The sequence below is a fragment of the Herpailurus yagouaroundi genome, unplaced genomic scaffold (genome assembly GCF_014898765.1).
Source record: "Herpailurus yagouaroundi ecotype Mexico unplaced genomic scaffold, PumYag 159, whole genome shotgun sequence".
NCBI classification, from domain to species: domain Eukaryota; kingdom Metazoa; phylum Chordata; class Mammalia; order Carnivora; family Felidae; genus Herpailurus; species Herpailurus yagouaroundi.
In genome coordinates, this window is record NW_024412400.1 from 62,296,128 (window position 1) to 62,315,585 (window position 19,458).

The following is a 19,458-nucleotide window of genomic DNA, read 5'->3' on the forward strand; positions in this document are numbered from 1 at the left end:
GGTGTGGCCCACCCCCTTCTTAATTTCCAACCCCCCCCCACCCACCCTTTCCTTCCCTCATGGCCTTCACCTCCTAAGAAGAAGCTCTGAGAGAGTAGGAAATACCTTAGAACTCATCCTAAGGACACCATGGTTTTGTTCCTGGTTTTGCCACTTATTAGCCATGTCATTTGGCAAAATGATCTTATGTCTATTTATCTTATTATGGGCATAATAGCATCTGCTTAAAGGAGCATTTATATGTAAAAGCATAAAAACAAATACTGTTCCTTAGATGAGTGGGGGAGACCCCTAAAGTGGCTTATTTTTAAGCAGAGAAATAATGTTATTATACAAAGCACAAGAAAAGCAAGCAGTTCATGGTCTAGAAACTTCTGTATTCTATAGTTAGTCCATCATTTCTCTGAGTTTTAGCCCTTGAGAAGTCTCTGCTTTCTGTTTCCCTGTAGATGTCTCTGGCACCCAAGGTTACTTCTGGGTCCTGATCTTCAAAAAATCCCAAGTCACTTTCAATGTGACATTGTATTAAAAGCTGTATGTGATAAAAGACCTGAGCAAAATATGCTGTCAGAAGCCATCGAAGGTCAATCCCAATTTTTGAGAAACGAAGTATTAGATGAAATTTGAATATACCTTTTTCCCCATCATAAGAGCCCTCGGCTTTTCTTTCTTTTTCAACTAGTGGGATGGTGGGTACTTGTTTCGATGATATAAAACACTTTTCTGCTTGTGCTTATTTAGCTTATTAGGAGCACTGTGCTGGCATAGATGGCCTTGGAGTTTGTAACTGTCACAGTGGAGAGACTGTGATTATATATATATATATATATACACACACACACACATATATATACGTATATATATTTAATAATTGGTGATAGTTTTCCCATATAAATGGTACATTGCTTTTAAAATATGATAATTTAATTTCTATAAAGAGTTGTGCATTAGGCTATTGTTAAAAACATGACCTTCTGTGATACCATGGTCTCTAAGGAATAAGTCAGAAGATACCTAAAATATTTGGAAATATAGAGATTGTGGTAGGTTGAATAATGACCCCTCAAAGATGTCCATGTTCAGGGTGCCTGGGTGACTCAGTCAGTTCAGCATCCGACTTGAGCTCAGGTCATGATGCCACTGTTCCCAAGTTCAAGCCCTGTGTCAGGCTCTGTGCTGACAGCTCAGAGCCTGCATCCTGTTTCAGATTCTGTCTCTCCCTCTCTCCGTCCCTCTGCCACTTTCCCACTCATGCTCTCTCTCTCTCTTTCAAAAATAAACATTAAAAAATTTTTTTTTAAATGTCCATGTTCTAATTCCTAGAATCTGCGAATATGTTATCTTACATCGCAAATTGGACTTCGAAGACATGATTAAGGATTTTGAGATGGATTACGTGGGTGTGTTCAATGTAATCACAAAGGTTCTCTTAAGAAGGAGGCAGGAAATCAGAGGAAAAAGAAGAAGAAGCTAAGTTGCTGGCTAGGAAGATGGAGAAAGAGGCCACAAGGAATGGAGGTGGCTCCTAGAAGCCGGAAAAGGAAATAGATCCCCGCCCCCCTCAAGTCTCCCGAAGGAACACAGCCCTGTCATCACCTTGATTTTAGACTTCTGACCTCCAGAACTGTGAGATGATAAATTTATATTGTTTTGAACCACTTAACTTGTGATAATTTGTTACAGCAGCCATAAGGAACTGATACAGAATTGCTTAAAATAACATAGCCTAACTATTGTCTAACATACACGCATGTCTAACATATATGCATACCATTGCCAACATCATATTTAGGAATAGTATCAGTAACTCATATGTACCTGGGACTTTCCCTCTGGAAATTTTTCTCCTCCATAGTCTTTCTTCATTCCCCTTCCCTCTCCCACTACATATATTCTGTAGGGTTTCAGGTCTCAGTTAGTGATCTCTTCAAAGAGAATATCTGGACCTAAACACTACCCCCCCCCCCATGCCTATCAGTCAAAGTGGAGTCCCTGATGTTATGCTTTCTCATAGCACCCTGAGCTCATATAATATTTTTGAATCATATGTTTATTTGGATGGTTATTTTATTGTATTTATCTCCCCACTATTGCAAGCTTGTTGGGTACAAGGATCATGTTTAGTTTTGCTCACTGTTGTGAACCTGACACATAGCAGATATCCAGAAAATATTTCTTGCTGAATGAGAATATTCCAGAATTTTGCCTGTCTTGTAAGATGGGTGAAAAGCATGCCCCATAATCCAGTCCATCTGGCATCACAAGGCAATAAACGAACACACCACATTCTCTTTCAGAGGATATGAGGCAGGCTTTACATGAACTTTGATTTCCTCTGAAGTCTTAGTCAAAGTCATTCTTTCACCAGGTGACAACTGATAGATATTTTTCACTATGCATGTGTAATCTAAGAAATGAAATATTTTGTTTAAAAAAAATCTTTTGGGTAACATTCAGGATACTTTTTCTTGCTTTTATTTCCATCTTCATTTTATTGCTTTGCAATACAAATTGTAAATTCCTTCAGTGACATTTAAACGTCCATTTGCGACCGACTTTAAGAATTTTAGGAGGTCAGTTTCTCATGAGTAGATAATTTATATCTTCTGCAATTTTGATTCCTCTGAAGTTCAAGAACCAAAGTTAAGGATGTGTCTGAGCTCTTCAGGTAGAGAAGTGATTCACATTTGTGAATGGTTTCATGAACCCTCAAAACGTTGAACAAATAGTGAGACTATGGATAAATTTTACGTATATGTTTTTCAGAAAGTTTATGTCATGCAATTCTAATTTTTTTATTTTTTTTCCTTTTAGAAATAATTTTTCCTGAAAGGTACAAGTAAAGATGATTTTTAAATAGTAGGCAACTTTTTCATAATTATTCTGAATGTATCTATCCAGTGTTTGCCCAAATACAGCACTTCTGTTGAACAGTTGAACCTGATTTTAAGTATAAGGTTTTCAATGGAAATCAAACAAATTTTACTGAAGCGCTATGAGATTCCCATGTGTTACTATGTCCGCTAGACTACTACTCATACCATTCTGTGAGGTAGGTTTTGTTAACCCCATCATATAAAAGAGGGAATCAAGCTTCTTTGAGTTTTAACAACTTGTTTAAAGCCACAGATAAGGTCACTGGCAGTGCTGGGCCTACCTGACTCAAAGTTCATGCCATTTCCTCTAGACCACCCAACCTTTGATGGATGCTTGCAGATCAGCACAATATTCCTAATGGCTCTCAGAGCAGACCAGTCTGAATGTCACTTTCCTCAGAACCCTAGGCCAGTAGGCCCCAAACCTCAAGATGGAAAATGGCTAAATACATTGGGGCACTAGAACTTACCACACAAATCCTGTTGTGTTCAGCACAGCCACTTGGACTTCGCAGTATTATCAGTCTCCACAGAGCATAGGGTTTTGCGCAGGGAGACCAAGCTTTATGCTCACGTGACCCTGTGGCAAAACAGGTCTTCTCAGCGATGGGAAGATTTTGTAACCACTGCATCTCTTGGTTCTCAAATGATTAGAAGCCTCTAATGAAACATATTTTGATTTTTCTGATGATTTGTTAGCCTTTACACATTCGAAAACTTCCATTAGGGAGTTCCTTTCATCACATCACGGTGGAATGTAAGTGACGCCCTCACGTGTGTACTGACGAACAGGGTGGAGGAAGTGAGAGTATAAACATCCACACTCTCAGCCATGTCTGAAATGCCGTGATCAGTTCGTCTTGCTTGGCCACTTATTAACAAGCAAAGTTAGTAAACTTTTCAGGCAGTAAAGCCAGATGTGCTTTCTGGCATACCAGGTAAATGCTTTATTGGTGTGTGTTTGATCAGTGATTCTTAGATAAAAGAACAACAACAGAGCAACAACAAACTGCTTAAATAGTTGTTCGGATGCTGAATCAGATTCCACCTCTCTTGTTTGTATACATCCCAGTTAAGAAAGGGAGGGGGAAAAATCCTCTTTTTTGATTAATTAGCCTGTGTTTCATTAGTCTTTTTTTTTTTTTTTAATGTTTATTGATTTAGTTTGAGAGAGGGAGAGACGGAGAGATAATACCACGCAGGCTCCGTGCTGTCAGCGCAGAGCCCTATGTGGAACTCGAACCCGCAAACTGCCAACGAACCACGAACTGACCTGAGCCAAAATAAGAATCAGAGACTTAACCAACTGAGCCACCCGGGCTTTATTTAGCCACCATTAGTCTTTATTTTTAATACTAAGCAAGCAACCAAAGGCCTTTAAAGTTCGTATTTCTACTATTGCTGTCATTTTTACTTAAAGAAATGGAAGATGAAATATTCTTAAAGATAGTGTGTGCTAAGAAAACAAGTGACACCGTAGGCACAGGACAGCCAACAAAAAACAGGGGCAGCATGAACAAAATAGTCAATAATGTCTCCAATGTGAGAAGACTCTATTAAAACAGGTTCATTCTTTCATGATGCCAAATCTTTTAGATGATAAATAAAAAGGTTGATCCAGGGGGACGCCTGGGTGGCTTAGTTGGTTACGTGTCCAACTCTTGGTTTCAGCTCATGTCATGATCTCACAGTTCCTGAGTTCACGCCCCACATCGGGCTCTGTGCTGACAGTGAGGAACCTGCTTGGGATTCTCTCTCTCTCTCTCTTTCTCTCTCTCTCTCCTTCCCTCTCTCTCTGTCTCTCTCAGAATAAATCAATACATTTTTACAAGGTGTATCCAGAAATTATTATTCAACTTTAGGTTCACAGGACATATTATAACCAAATTGTTTGACTTTTTTTTTTTTAACTGAATTTGTTTAAATTGTCATTAGACACAACCATGAAACTTAAAGCATCTATTTGACTCCCGTTTTATAAGCTGAAAAATACCCAGAAACCTTTTTTATTTTCTTAACAAAATGGCATGATATTACTTAGAAGTTGGAGGGAAAGCTTTTACTGCTTGGCCTTAAAAAGAGAACAGCACAACCCAGCAGAGTAGCTGACAAGTGACACAAATACAGTACATGCTAATGTGCAGAGAGAAACAACCTTGAGAATTTAAACCGGCTGCACCAGAAAAAATATCTTTATCCAGATATGTGGTCCCTCATGAATTATACTATTATTTTAGTTGATTTTACCTGACATCACCCTATGATTTTCTTCAGTGACAAGAAAATTGCAGCTGGCCCTTGACAGTCGGTCACAAATTGACTGAACAAAACAAAATCAAACAGTGAAGTAATCCCCAAGTAAATTTAATGAAACCTAAATCCCAAAGGGCAGCGCACTTCTGTAGGCAATGGTCTTATTTAATAAATTTTTCCCTGCTTTCACTTTTAGAGCTATATTTACACAGACAAATTTAATTCATTGGGTTTACATTTCCTCTTTCCCTCAGTTTGTCCACCAGGCACATATGGGAAGGACTGTAAACAGGTATGTCAGTGTTCAGCTGAGAATGAAAAGTGTCACCCAGTCGCAGGGAGATATACCTGTCTTCCTGGCTACCATGGAAACCGCTGTCATCTCAGTAAGTGTGTTTTGCACTTTTGTTGTAATTTATCCAAGAGACACCAATAGGGTGGGTCATCAGTCAGAATGCCAAAGGGCAAATGTTAATTCAAGCTTCTAATTTATAGCAAGTCCTGTGAGAATGTTTATCGAAGTGGTTGAAATCATGCACTTTCTTGTGCAACCCATTCTCCTAGGTTGCCTTTTGGGTTCCAAATGTCCGCCCCCCCCCCCCCAAAAAAAAGAGAGAAAGAAAGAATGAAGATAATAGGAACTGGCTGTTATCAATCAATAGACAGCAGATGGGAACATATTTAAAGTGATTTATAAAGTAAGTTAGCTCCGGGATCTGCTTAGGAACAATCAAATTAAACAAATTGTTATTCTGGAATGAAAATCGTAACTTGCTTGAAGGACAAAATGCCAGTTGGCTCACTGCTGTGTAGTAAAAACAGGATGGTCCCTAGACCAAACACCTTATATTGATTTGTTAGGGCATTTTAACATCTAAAATGGTTCTAGGGGAACACACGATAAAACGTCCCAAGGAGCATGTTAAAATGTTCAGTCAGCTACTTAATTTTTAAGCTTGTAATTATTTATAATGTACTTTTTATAGGTTTAAAAGTAAAATGATTTGGCCTCAGTTTCATTTTTTCCCCCAACTTGGCCACTGCTTCTCTTCTCTCCCTAGTTGCTCCTGTAGCAGATTCCTTCCACTTTCCTTTCTTAATTCTGCAAACATATGGACAATTTTTGGATTCTCCCCCTCAAATGCCACCTATAAAACATAGATTTATGGTCAAGCTATTGATTTTAATTTTCTACAAGCCATAGAATGTACCTTTTGAATGTCACTTCTCACCGTTGTCCTAATTTTAAATATTATCAGCTACAAACACAAGTTAAGCCTGTGTGAAAATGGTTTCAGTTAGCATTTTGTTTGGAACCCATAACCACTGTGGTTATACAAACTCAAACTGAGGAATTAAAATATAAAATTAGTAAAATTTCTTTTTTTTTTTTAATTTTTTTTTCAACGTTTATTTATTTTTGGGACAGAGAGAGACAGAGCATGAACGGGGGAGGGGCAGAGAGAGAGGGAGACACAGAATCGGAAACAGGCTCCAGGCTCCGAGCCATCAGCCCAGAGCCATCAGCCCAGAGCCTGACGCGGGGCTCGAACTCACGGACCGCGAGATCGTGACCTGGCTGAAGTCGGACGCTTAACCGACTGCGCCACCCAGGCGCCCCTAAAATTAGTAAAATTTCAATTCTAGTTTGGTTATGGCAGATTTCAAGCACCCTGGTAACTGAAGCAAGTTATTTCCTCACTTTTAATTCTGTCACATTTCTCAGGAAGAATTTCTTCTTGATATCAAGAATGTTTTATATTAACAAAATAAAGTGTTACATAGGGCTGATAGTACTTCCATGTCAGAGGGCAAGCTACCTTGGGTTGAAGGAGGGGACCTCCACCTTGTAAAATCAAGGCTGAGTCGGGATGCCGCTCCCAGACTAGTCAGATTGGCTTAGCGCCAGGCAACACGTGGTTGGGAGTTGCTGCAAAGTTTCCTTGGCAACATCCACTATAATTACAGAACTACGAAAAAGGGTTCAAGAAAATATCCATAAAAGGTGCAGCTGGCCCAAAAGCAAAAGTTTCAGCAGCCAAAAACAACTGGGCTTTCATGTTCTCGAGTTTGGAGTGGAGAATCCAAATTTTCTCTCAGCAGAGGTCAGAGGAAGCAGACAAATTGTAGTAGGATCTCACCACTTGTCCATGGTTTATAATGGGCAGGTTGGTCTCAGTCTGTGGATAGCATGTGGGAAAAAACAAACCAGCTGCTCGATAGATATCAATTTATCATGCTGTGTATTTTATGACCAAAGAGAAATTACAAAGTAACCCCATACCCTGGAAATCTTTTATTTCTCCAAACTGTGATACCCACTATTTATAATATTCTCTGAGAGCATTTAAGGCATTGGGGTCCTCTAAAACCATGGGCAGTTCTTTTGACAGTTTTCATAAAAACACCCTTGGTATAGAATGCTTTGAGAAGCATGAGCCATAGAGTAGCCCACCTGTGCCAGGAGGAAGATATCAAAACATTAGTAGGAGCTTGCTTTTAATGCTCTTGCTCATAGCAATAAAAATTCAGACAGACCAAATTTCAGCATCTCTCTTTGTTTTTTTTTTTTTTTTTTAACGTTTATTTATTTTTGAGACAGAGAGAGACAGAGCATGAACGGGGGAGGGTCAGAGAGAGAGGGAGACACAGAATCTGAAGCAGGCTCCAGGCTCTGAGCAGTGAGCACAGAGCCCGACGCGGGGCTCGAACTCACTGACCGCGAGATCGTGACCTGAGCCGAAGTCGGACGCTTAACTGACTGAGCCACCCAGGCGCCCCAGCATCTCTTTTTAAGAATAAAACAAAACTGTGTGACAGCGTACGTGTGAATAACCTGGTCAAACACTAAGAAAAGGCTGAAAAACACATTCATGCTTTTCATTTTTTGGGAGCTAAGTGTCTCAGGATACAGTCACTACATTGCTTGTTCCAAGTTTCTAATGAAACTACCAAATGTTGTTTATGTCATCATAGTATACAGTAGCCTTTAGTACTTAAATCAGAAGTCTGTGTTCATAGCCCAGCTTCATCTAATAAGTCTCCTTCAACGAGAGGGAATAGTGCAAAAATGGGAAAAAAAATATTCATCTCCCAATGGGAAATATCTAAATATCCCTTGCCAGAAAAACAAAGTTTCCTGGGAGAAATAATTGTAAAGGATGGGGCGAACGCCAATTAATGGTCAAAATGGAACTTTACGAAATGAGGGAGAAGAAACCAAATTTCACTCAAGCCAAACGAAATCATTATGTCCTATGCATGTGTTCCCTTGTTAAATTTAGTGAACATTTGAGCAAAGGATGTCCCTGATTCCAGAAGTCAATCTTTCACATAGCTACAGAATTCTAACAGGAAGTGGAATTGCCAGTAAATAACTTATTCTTGGGGAAAACGTTATGGGCACTTTTGTAAACGCATACTCTACTCTTGATATAAATTTAATGAGTTTCGAGGCTAAGAGGTTATACATACACTGTCTTTCAACAGATGGCATACTCATTAGTAGGTAAATTTCGTCAAGTTCGGTGTCCCAATTTCAAAGGATAATTAACTTGAAGGCTAACAGTCATGTGATTTTTGTATTCTGTGTACAAAGAAGGACCAATGTGAGGATGGTTCTATCAAACACGAAACCACCATTAAGATAGTCTGCAAAATGAGGGGCGCCTGGGTGGCTCAGTTGGTTAAGCAGACGACTTCAGCTCAGGTCATGATCTCACAGTTTGTGAGTTCGAACCCCATGTTGGGCTCTGTGCTGACAGCTCGGAGCCTGGAGCCTCTTCAGATTCTGTCTGACTCTTTCTCTCTCTTTCTCTCTCTCTCTCTCTCTCTCTCTCTCTCTCTCTCCCCCCCTCCCTCTCTCTGCCTTTCCCCCACTTGCACTCTCTCTCTCAAAAATAAATAAGCATTTAAAAATATATAAAAAAAGATAGTTTGAGAGATGAGTATATGTCATAGGGAAATTATGTCTCCCAAATAACTTCAACTTACATGAAAATGAGTTCAAAAGATAGGCACACACACACACACACACACACACACACACACACACATCAGTTATTTACATTTTCAAATAATTACACATATGATTTTCCATTTAAACTGAAATGCTAATTGTTTATATCCTTGACTATATCCATACCTTGACATTTTCCCCATTAATAAGTACATGAGTTTCACATTAGCAGGTGTTTCTCTTTTCCTTCTTTGCACAGAAACCCATGTCAGCTTTCACTTCATAGCAATGTGACTGCAGAATTTTCTGTACCAATCCACTCGTGTTAATTTAACCTCCTTTTTGGAAGGAACATCCCAGCAGTACACATAAGACTTCATTGTTTTGGACTCCATGCTTTCAGCTTGCTTTTTGTGTATGTTCTCTAATATCAAGCAATCATTCTTTCTAAGCCTAGCAAATAGTAATGATAAAAAATACTACAAAAAATTGCATTCTAAAAGTCTGACCCAAATGGGCATGAAGTATTATATATCTTGATGAATAGGAGAAGAGGAGGAGATGCGGTCTTTTTTAATCACAAGTTTTGTTTTTAGATATGCGCTGTTACATTTTTGGTGAGGGAGAAAAGACGTTCCTAGGAGAACTAATGAACATTGTATACCAAAGAAGGAGCAATTAACTATGGGAATGGACATTCTTTGGGAGGAGGGAATGACAGAAGAGACTGTGGAGTGAAGCCATCACTTTTCAGAGGAAGGAATAAAGAAATACAATAGCTACAAGACAGAAATAACCTTTGGTATGAATAATTGTCATGTTTTTCTTTCCCTCTCCATTATGGAAAATTTTATCTTAAAACTGGGGGGGAAAAAGGAAGAAAGAAGCAGCCACTTTTTGGGTTTGAGACTCAAGGTGAGGCCCCTGGGTTTTAAGACAGGACTTATATGGGGATTATAAACAATCTCAATCTCAATGAAATCCATTCTTTGCTGCTACCTCTAAAACATGCTACATGTGACATACTTAAAAAAAAAATGTTCCTTCCTGTTGGATTCTTACATAAAAGATTAAATGAAGGAAACAAGTATCATCCAGTCTAGTTTGGTCACTTTTAGAGATATTCTTCCAAATGAAAAGATTTTTCAAGAGGAAGGACCTAAGGCAAATACCAAACACTCTGAGTCAGGTCAAGCCGGTAGGGAAAGGGTTCTACTACATGCCTACCAATGGTACTGCCACCATTAAGGAAAATAATGGCCACCATTGACATGGGAGCCGAGTTTGTACTTGTTCACTCTAGCCACCACAGCAGGTCTGTGATTTTGTTATTATCCCCCTTGGGAATAAAGAACCAGAAGCTCAAAGAAAGGAGTTAAAGCCACAACGTTAGTAAGCAAAATATATAGGTTCCAAATCACAGTCTATTCAGAATTTCCTGCAGCCTCATATTTAAATATGTGGCAGGAATAAAGATGGTTCTCTTTAACAGGTGACAGAATTTTGTGCGATGTGTATTCTAAGTCACTTTACTCTATAGGACTTAGCTTCGTCATCTTAACATTAAAGTTGAACCAGATGGACATGAGGTCTCTTGAAACTCAAACTTTTATGATTTGAAGACTTGAAAGTACCAGACATTTCATAGAGCAGGAGAATATCACAGACGGAAGTGCTTCAAAGTTAATCAAGTACTTGAATACCCTCTATATTTTCTCTACTGTATACTTATCCTGTCTCTGTTTGAACTCCTACAGAGATGAGTAATCATGCCTCCTGAAAAAAGCTTATTCCAATCTTGGACAGCTCTTTCAGAAAGTATTTCCTTATTGAGATAAAATCTGCCTTTCTTCTTTTCTTACAAGGCTGCCTTTTCATGTTTGAAAACATTCCTGTCTTCTTAGCTCTATTTTCTCCTGAATAAACATCCCCCCTCTTTCGATCATTGCACAGATAATGTGGTCTTCAGATCACTCTTTGTTCTGTTTGCTCTCCCTTTATCTTGAATTCTGGCCATCTATCTGTTGCACAGGCCTCATCATGGTAGGCCACACATCCGTGGATGTGAAAGTAGAAAGGTGAGAAACCAACAGAGAATGAAAATGCTTTCTCCATGCTTTGTGCCAATTTGAATTTATACTTGTGTGAAACCTGTATCATTCCAGATAAGACAAACTATGACATTTAAATATTAAATAAAATAATGAATTTGCCTAGAGTGGAACAAAATAGCCCTGTTTGGTGAATTGTCACCTATTCTGAGCACTAAGAGTGGGCAGATTTCCAAGGAGACTCAGAGTTAAGTTTCCTGTAACTTATTAATGAGCAGCATCAGGAAATTTATGCCCCCACCTGTATTTCTAAGGCATCTATCTTTACCATCTCATCTCCTCAGATAAGTGCATGGCTTGAATCATTAGCTTGAAGGTGATTGAAAACACCAAAGAACGGTATTTGGAATGTTGAGTTAACCACATGTCTATGGGCATGAATTTCAACCCTGATTGCTTTGAGTTACAGTATCACATATGGTTTTGTTCTCCTTCAACAGGATGCCCAGGAGGCACTTACGATCTAAATTGCCAAAGGATGCATAAGTACCTTAATGGCGGCAGCTGTGATACCGTGATTGGCACCTATCACTGCCCTCCTGGCTTCATTGGGGCCGACTGCAGTCAGAGTAAGTCAGCCTACCAGTTAAGACGTGGAGATGCTAAAGTAGAATTTTAAGAACTGCCCTTAGAGAGTAAATGTTGCAATCATTACTTAATCATTTACTGTAGCAATGGCAAACGCCAACTGACCTACATTCTAGGTTGAGGAGTGCTTACGTCAGGAGTTTGATTGAGAGCTGGCGCAGTGAAGGCAGCCAAAGAGAGCCCTTTGGTCATAACCTCTCATATCCCAGAAATGCTAGCTGGATTCCAGTAAGGATTAGAAAATCTGTTCCATAAGAGAAGAGCAGACTGGGGATGCCTGTGTACGTAATGTCAAACCCATTGTCTAAAGTACCACCATTTCGTTTATCCTCAGCGATTTCCGGCTCACAAGTAAGCAGTTGCCCTACTTACCAAAAGTAACCAGTTCCCTAAAATTTAAAGACCTAACTACCTATCACAAAGACAACGATTGACTTAAAGTTGCAGGGACCAGATGTAAATTAAAGATCTCTTAAAAATGCACTATCTTAGACACTACAGGGATATTCCTAACAAATACATTTTGATCTTATCAGATTTGCCACTTCCTATATACTTTGACAGTTTGCAAGATCCTTCTGATCTTCAGGGAGGATAGAGGAGGCAATGCGTGGGAGAGAGCGTGACGGGGAGGTGGTTCTGGCAAATTTGTGTCCTTCAACCTGTGTGCTGTTGAGGAAGTTCACTTTGGGATGCTTCACAGAGCTGTAAATTTAGGTTTTTGTGCACTCGTCTGTATTTTATACTTCAGAATTCAAAGGGTAAAATAAGCATCAGTAGATCTTTCATTCAAGACAGAAGTGCTGTAGTTGCAACCGTGAGATTCCGTCACTGGGAAGAATGATAATGAAATTTCGTGATCAGGCAGGGTATTAAGTTGTTATGTGGTAAAGATACCCAAAATGCTTGTCTTCCCCAGACAGGTAGTTGCTCTGTCTTCTTTGTATGAGGGTAATTTTAATTACCCCGCCTCAGAATCCTGATGTTCTGAGGATAAGAGACAAATGAGACAAAGTCCTGGCTCCATGCAGTGGAAAATTGAAACCTAGTGGATACTGCCTTGGAGGCCTAACCAGCCAAGTTATCTTTGAGTTAAAGCCAACCCATAAACATCTCCTAAGGAAGGCTCTGACTGGCCCCTTTGCTCCTCAAAGAAAATCATTGAGGGAAATTTCTTAATTTCCTCAGGCCAATGCATCTTCAAGAGTTTTGATTCCCCTGAATATTGGTAGTTTTTTGTCTTCAGAAGCTGTGAACTTGTACCCGAGTACTTTTCCTTCTTTGCTTTGACAGCTAAGTAGGTCAGAGCCAATTTGCTGTCCACCTCTTACCAGTCTGGGGAACTGTGATACTCATTTATGTCTATATCGTTGCTGTATTTTTTCCTTCGCTTGATTCTTACAGATACTTATTTTATCTTTATTTTGGTAAGCATCTCAGTGAATCTGTGGCATAAAGTTGAAGCAAAATGAAATAATAAATGTGCTAATTTATTAATAGATTAAACTTTAATGTATATTAATTAACATTAATTTAAAAAGATAATTTAACAAATTTGTTGATTTTAACAAGTAAACAATACACTTAGAAATACATAACGATATTTGGAGATGTGAACATGATGGATCCTATGTCAATGCATAGAAGTGTAAACTAAAATTCAGAGGGGACATTAAGAGGAAACACTCAAGATTATTGGGCGCATGCATGCATATGTGTGCATGTGCGTGTGTGCGCATGCGCACACACGCACATACACACTTGCTAAGGCAGCCATGTGGTAAAGCAAGGCTGAGTTTGTAAGAGTCATTTATATCATATATGTAAGTGTTTGACACTAGATATTTGGTTGGAATTCCTGATGTCAACCAAAATTGCACTAAGTAAGCAACCACTTGAACAGTGCCTTTTTTTGTTTTATTTCTTTCAAAGTAACCTTTTAAGTTGAAAACCAAACCGAAGGCAAGACAAGGAAGCCCATTTGATTAAAAGAAAGGGTCGTGTATTTACAAGGTTTTTTAAAGTCTTGACTGGCAAAACGTTTTAATAAGCAAAATCTGGTTTTGTTTTGCTCCTTCCTGCAGCTTGTCCTGAGGATCACCACGGGCGGGACTGTGTCCAGCCGTGTTCTTGTGGCTCAGGACAGTGTGACCCAGTGACTGGAAGGTGCCAATGTCCACCTGGCAAAATGAGAGCCAGGTGTCAGCAAGGTAACAATGGCTGCAGGGTCACCTTGTCCGTCCAGGCACTAACTAAGCTACACTATGAAAGCAGATGTGGTGCCAAGGAATATAATTCAATGGGCATTGTTTATAACACTTTCTTCTTAAATGCGGCTTTAATAATATGAAAGTACACACTCTTGTTGAACTGTATAGCAAATAGCCTACCGAAGGGTAAAAAAAAATTGAAAACAAAAACAAAGAATTATTGATGCAAACTCTTGACGAGGAGCAAATTTTGAAATAACTTTGGCTAACTTTTGCAAAACCACCCCAAATTGTGTGTTGGGGTTGTCTAATTATAAGAACTGAAAAGTTTTATATTTTCTCCAACTTTCAGAAGCCCATTGAAAGCTGGAAGAAAACTGAGAGACAAAAAGGAAAATATGGTCTTTGTTTAAAGCTATAAAACTTTCTTGGGGCGCCTGGGTGACTTAGTTAAGTGTCCGACTTCAGTTCAGGTCATGATGTCACGGCTTGTGGGTTGGAGCCCTGCGTCAGGCTCTGTGCTGACAGCTCACAGCCTGGAGCCTGCTTTGGAGTCTGTGTCCCCCTCTCTCTCTGCCCCTCCCCTGCTCATGATCTCTCTCTGTCTCTCAAAAATAAATAAAAGTTAAAAAAATTGTTTTAAATTACAAAACCTTCTTGTCCTAAATCATATTATTATTCTCACAATAATAGTCATAACAGAAGAACTCTCAAGTTCAGTGAAATGATATGCAGAGAGCCACTTCTCTATGGCATTCACAGAGGGGCAAAACCAATGACCCTTTGTTAAAAACACTAGGGTTGGCTGCATGAGCATGCTGTAGGAGCTTCCTTTAACCTCACTGTGCATCACAGAGTTGCAGGAAATTGGAATGAAACCAGGAAGTGCACAGACCTAGCATCTTTTCAAGTCTGCCCTAGGATAGAGGGGATCTATGGGTGATAAGCAGCCTTGCAGCTAAGGGGAGCTAAGCCTACACACACACACACACACACACACACACACACACCACAACTTTGTGTCATATGGAATTTTACTCTGGGCCCAGGAGGCTTCCAACTGGCTGAAATGATTTTTCTAGCCCCAGATCCATACTCACCTCCCCTAAATAGCTAGTGCACACAAAACTAACCAGATACAAGAAATTAAAAGCAAAAACAAAAACTTGATGCATTAAAAAAAAAAAAAACACCCTCCTCCCATTTTGGAAGCAATATATGAAACCATTCAAAGCCTTGGTTACTTTTTCAGTGAAAATTCTATAAGAAGGGTAAAGGAGAAAAGGAATAAGAAAACAAAAAGCAGATGGACATCGAGCACAGAAGTTTTGCTACGAAGCACATGGAAATATTAAGCAGAATTTCTTCCAAGAATTTGAAGGACATAATGAAAAAGCTTTCTCTACAAATCGTGAGTGCAACGCAGAGATACAAGGGTTCATGGAATAAATGAAAAGACAACAAAGGGAAATGAAAAAGTAAGCTGGCAGAGCTCTGAAAGACGTATAAATGAAAATTAAACCTCACATCATAGAAATGAAGACCATATTGAACACAGGTAATAGGAGGATTGAATTCGCTTATGTGACAGCCAGGTACATGGAGAATATGCTTGAGAAAAGTGAAAACAATGAAATGGGGAAAAGAGGGAGAAATATATATAAGTGCAAAAGAAAATATTCAAGTATAATATTCAAGATTTTTTCCCCCTGAAATGAAAAAAAGGTCCACTGCTACAGATTGAACACATTCTATCCTTGGAAACTCGACTTAAGTTTGATCAGAAGCAAGGGGAATCTCCATTGAGGACATAAGAAAAAAAGTGAGATCTCATATGAAGAGAGGGGGAAAAATCAGTCTGGCCTCATGCCTCATGGCAATAATCACAACCATTGCTAGCGTGTGGGTAATCAATGCCTGTGAAGTTCTTGGGAAAAAATATGACTCAAATATTTTATACATGGTTAAACTTTATTCAAGGATAGCATGACTGAAAATGAACAACTATTTTTAGTAATAACAAGTTGTTGGGGATATGGTCACAATAAAATATTTTTGAAGAAACTGTAGAAGATAAATTTGAGCAACCAAGTAATAAATGAAAGATCTCTGTTAAAAAGACTAATAGTGAGTATTAAATCTATATTTATTAAGGCTAAGTTTAAAACAAGTGTGGGAATTATGGTCACTTGACGTAAGATAACTATATAAATATTTAACAGTATAGCAATTTTGATAGTTAAGCAAAACAGGCATAAACTGGAAGGAAAGAGAAGATGAAGGGGGATAAGTATACTGACCTTATTTCTTCATGAAAAGTTGTAGAATAGGAGGGATGGATCTGTGTCAAAATGTATTACTTAAATATGACAACTCAATAAGCATGCTTAAAAGTATAAAGGTAAATGCTGGAACTTAAAATTCTGGAACTGAGGATTTAAGAACAAAAACATAGCCAACTAAAATCAGGTGAAGGAGAGGAATAAAAAAAATTAAAAGAAAATTGAAAATTAAGAGAAAAGAAAATTAACAATTAAGAGAAAGAAGATTCATATTAATGCCATAACCACTCAGCAAGCCAATCTGTACTAAATAAAGAAATTAATTACACTATGTAATAATATATTTACTGTCTAAAAAAGTGTCTCTGGACTATATAAAATAATATATATAAGACTTAACTTAGAGAAAGATGGAGTACACACACTTGTCCCTCTTCCTTCCTCTAAACAGTAGAATTTTTGTCGCCATATTGAAAGCAAACATAAGAATCTCTGATGTGGAGAGAACAAGGCAGACTTGCTAGGGACTTCAGGGATCTAGGGAACAGGAATCGTGAATTCCTTGGGTTTTCATTTTGACCCATATATCCTGGACTGGGAGAACCTGCAACCCAGAAGGCCAACGGGTGCAGACAAAAGAAAAATCCAAGATATGCCTGCTTTCTCTAAATGAAAGACCAGGAAAAGGGCAGTGAAGCAAGAGAGAAAACTCAGACAATAACTGATCAATACTCCAGTCAAACACTAAAGAGTAAAACTGCATCCTTGGCTCTAACCTCACTACCAAAGGCCAAATGAGGAGTCTGCCCTTCAGACTCCATCTGGATATGTGAGGTACCTTTGCCACACACAAGTCAGTGTGAGAGAAAGAGCTGGGACTTTCACCCCTGCCACATAGGGATGTATCTTCTGCCCTGGCTATGCCAGTGGAAACCATGTGGAAAGCGTGAACTTCCACCCCCACTGGACGATATGGAGACACCACTGGTTCCTTCTAGGGTGGTGTCACAGGAGATCAGTGCTTTCACAACCATCAAGCACCAATGAGGCAACCTTGTGCAATGTCAGTGGAGGTGGAGTGGGGAGCCATAGGAGCCACTTCTACCCCTCCATCAGATAGGTGTCATGAGAGGCCCCATGGGGAGCCTGAACCCTCACACCGACCCAGCAGGAATGATGCAGATTTAACAATGCCCCACTTGGGGGCTATGTGGAGAACTTGGATTTCAACTTCCATCTGATGAGCCTCTTTCCTTGCAAGTACAGTATCATAGGAGACTTGCTAAAACATTAAATGAGATCTAGAATCTTATATGATAATATTCAAAATATCCACGTTTCATTAAAAAATTATCCATCATACCAACAACCAGGAACATTCCGATTTGAATAAGAAAATAATCAACAGACAGCAACACTCTGATGATATTGATTTTAAAATTATCTGATCAGAAGTTTAAATAAGCCATTATAAGTAAAAATACTTCAGTGAGCAACTTTTGCCATGTGTAAACCAAATAAAAAAAAAAATAAGCTCAGCAAAGAATAAGAAACATAAAGAAGAACCAAATGGAAACTTGAGACTTGGAAAATACAATATTCAAAAAAACCCAAAAAACATAATTAATGAATGGGCTTAGTGGAGAGGAGAGAGGGACATATCAATACATTTGAAGATAAAACAATAGAAATTACTCAATTTCAACAATAGACAGGGAAAAGAAAAAAAAGAAAAAAGAAGAACCTCGAGGACCTGTGGAACTATTAAAAAAATCTGGGGCGCCTGGGTGGCTCAGTCCGTTAAGAATCCGACTCCAGCTCAGGTCATGATCTCATGGTTCATGAGTTCAGGCCCCGCTTCGGGCTCTGTGCTGACAGCTCAGAGCCTGGAGCCTGCTTCGGATTCTATGTCTCTGTCTCTCTCTCTGCCCCTCCCAGCTCACACTTTGTCTCTCTCTGTGTCTCAGAAATAAACATTAAAAGATATTAATATGTCATTTGCAAATATCTTTTCCCATTCCGTCAGTTGTCTTTTAGTTTTGTTGATTGTTTCCTTTGCAGTGCAGAAGCTTTTTATCTTCATTAGGTCCCAATAGTTCATTGTTGCTTTTAATTCCCTTGCCTTTGGAGATGTGTCAAGTAAGAAATTGCTGTGGCTGAGGTCAGAGAGGTTTTTCCTTGCTTTCTCCTCTAGGGTTTTGATGGTTTCCTGTCTCACATTCAGGTCCTTTATCCGTTTTGAGTTTATTTTTGTGAATGGTGTAAGAAAGTGGTCTAGTTTCATTCTTCTGCATGTTACTGTCTAGTTCTCCCAGCACCATTTGTTAAAGAGACTGTCTTTTTTCCATTGGATATTCTTTCCTGCTTTGTCAAAAATTAGTTGGCCATACTTTTGTGGGTCCAATTCTGGAGTCTCTACTCTATTCCACTGGTCTATGTGTCTGTTTTTGTGACAATACCATGCTGTCTTGATGATTACAGCTTTGTAGTAGAGGAAAAGATAATTGCAAATGACATATCAGATAAAGGGCTAGTATCCAAAATCTATAAAGAACTCACCAAACTCCACACCCGAAAAACAAATAATCCAGGGAAGAAATGGGCAGAAAACACGAGTAGACACTTCTCTAAAGAAGACATCCAGGTGGCCAACAGGCACATGAAAAGATGCTCAACGTCACTCCTCATCAGGGAAAGACAAATCAAAACCACACTGAGATATCACCTCACGCCAGAGTGGCTAAAATGAACAAATCAGGAGACTATAGATGCTGGAGAGGATGTGGAGAAACGGGAACCCTCTTGCACTGTTGGTGGGAATGCAAACTGGTGCAGCCGCTCTGGAAGACAGTGTGGAGGTTCCTCAAAAAATTAAAAATAGATCTACCCTATGACCTAGCAACAACACTGCTAGGAATTTACCCAAAGGATATAGGAGCTGATGCATAGGGGCACTTGTACCCCAATGGTTACAGCAGCACTTTCAACAATAGCCAAATTATGGAAAGAGCCTAAATGTCTATCAACTGATGAATGGATAAAGAAATTGTGGTTTATATATAAAATGGAATACTACTTGGCAATGAGAAAGAATGAAATATGGCCTTTTGTAGCAACGTAGATGGAACTGGAGAGTGTTATGCTAAGTGAAATAAGTCATACAAAGAAAGACAGATACCA

General features: G+C 39.1%; 1 protein-coding gene across 3 annotated transcripts in view; it reads left to right on the forward strand.

Moving 5' to 3' along the window:
- LOC121033961 (uncharacterized) overlaps positions 1-19,458 on the forward strand; it is a 180,609-nt gene that overhangs the window by 152,232 nt on the left and 8,919 nt on the right. For 2 of the 3 annotated variants that reach the window (XM_040480689.1, XM_040480690.1), the window contains exons 11-13: positions 5,384-5,515; positions 11,639-11,767; positions 13,871-13,996. In XM_040480689.1, coding sequence (XP_040336623.1) covers positions 5,384-5,515; positions 11,639-11,665 — 159 coding nt within the window. In that variant the 3' untranslated portion in view covers positions 11,666-11,767; positions 13,871-13,996. Of the gene's footprint in view, positions 1-5,383; positions 5,727-11,638; positions 11,768-13,870; positions 13,997-19,458 lie in introns of those variants that run through there. The other variant, XM_040480688.1, reaches the window with a different exon arrangement.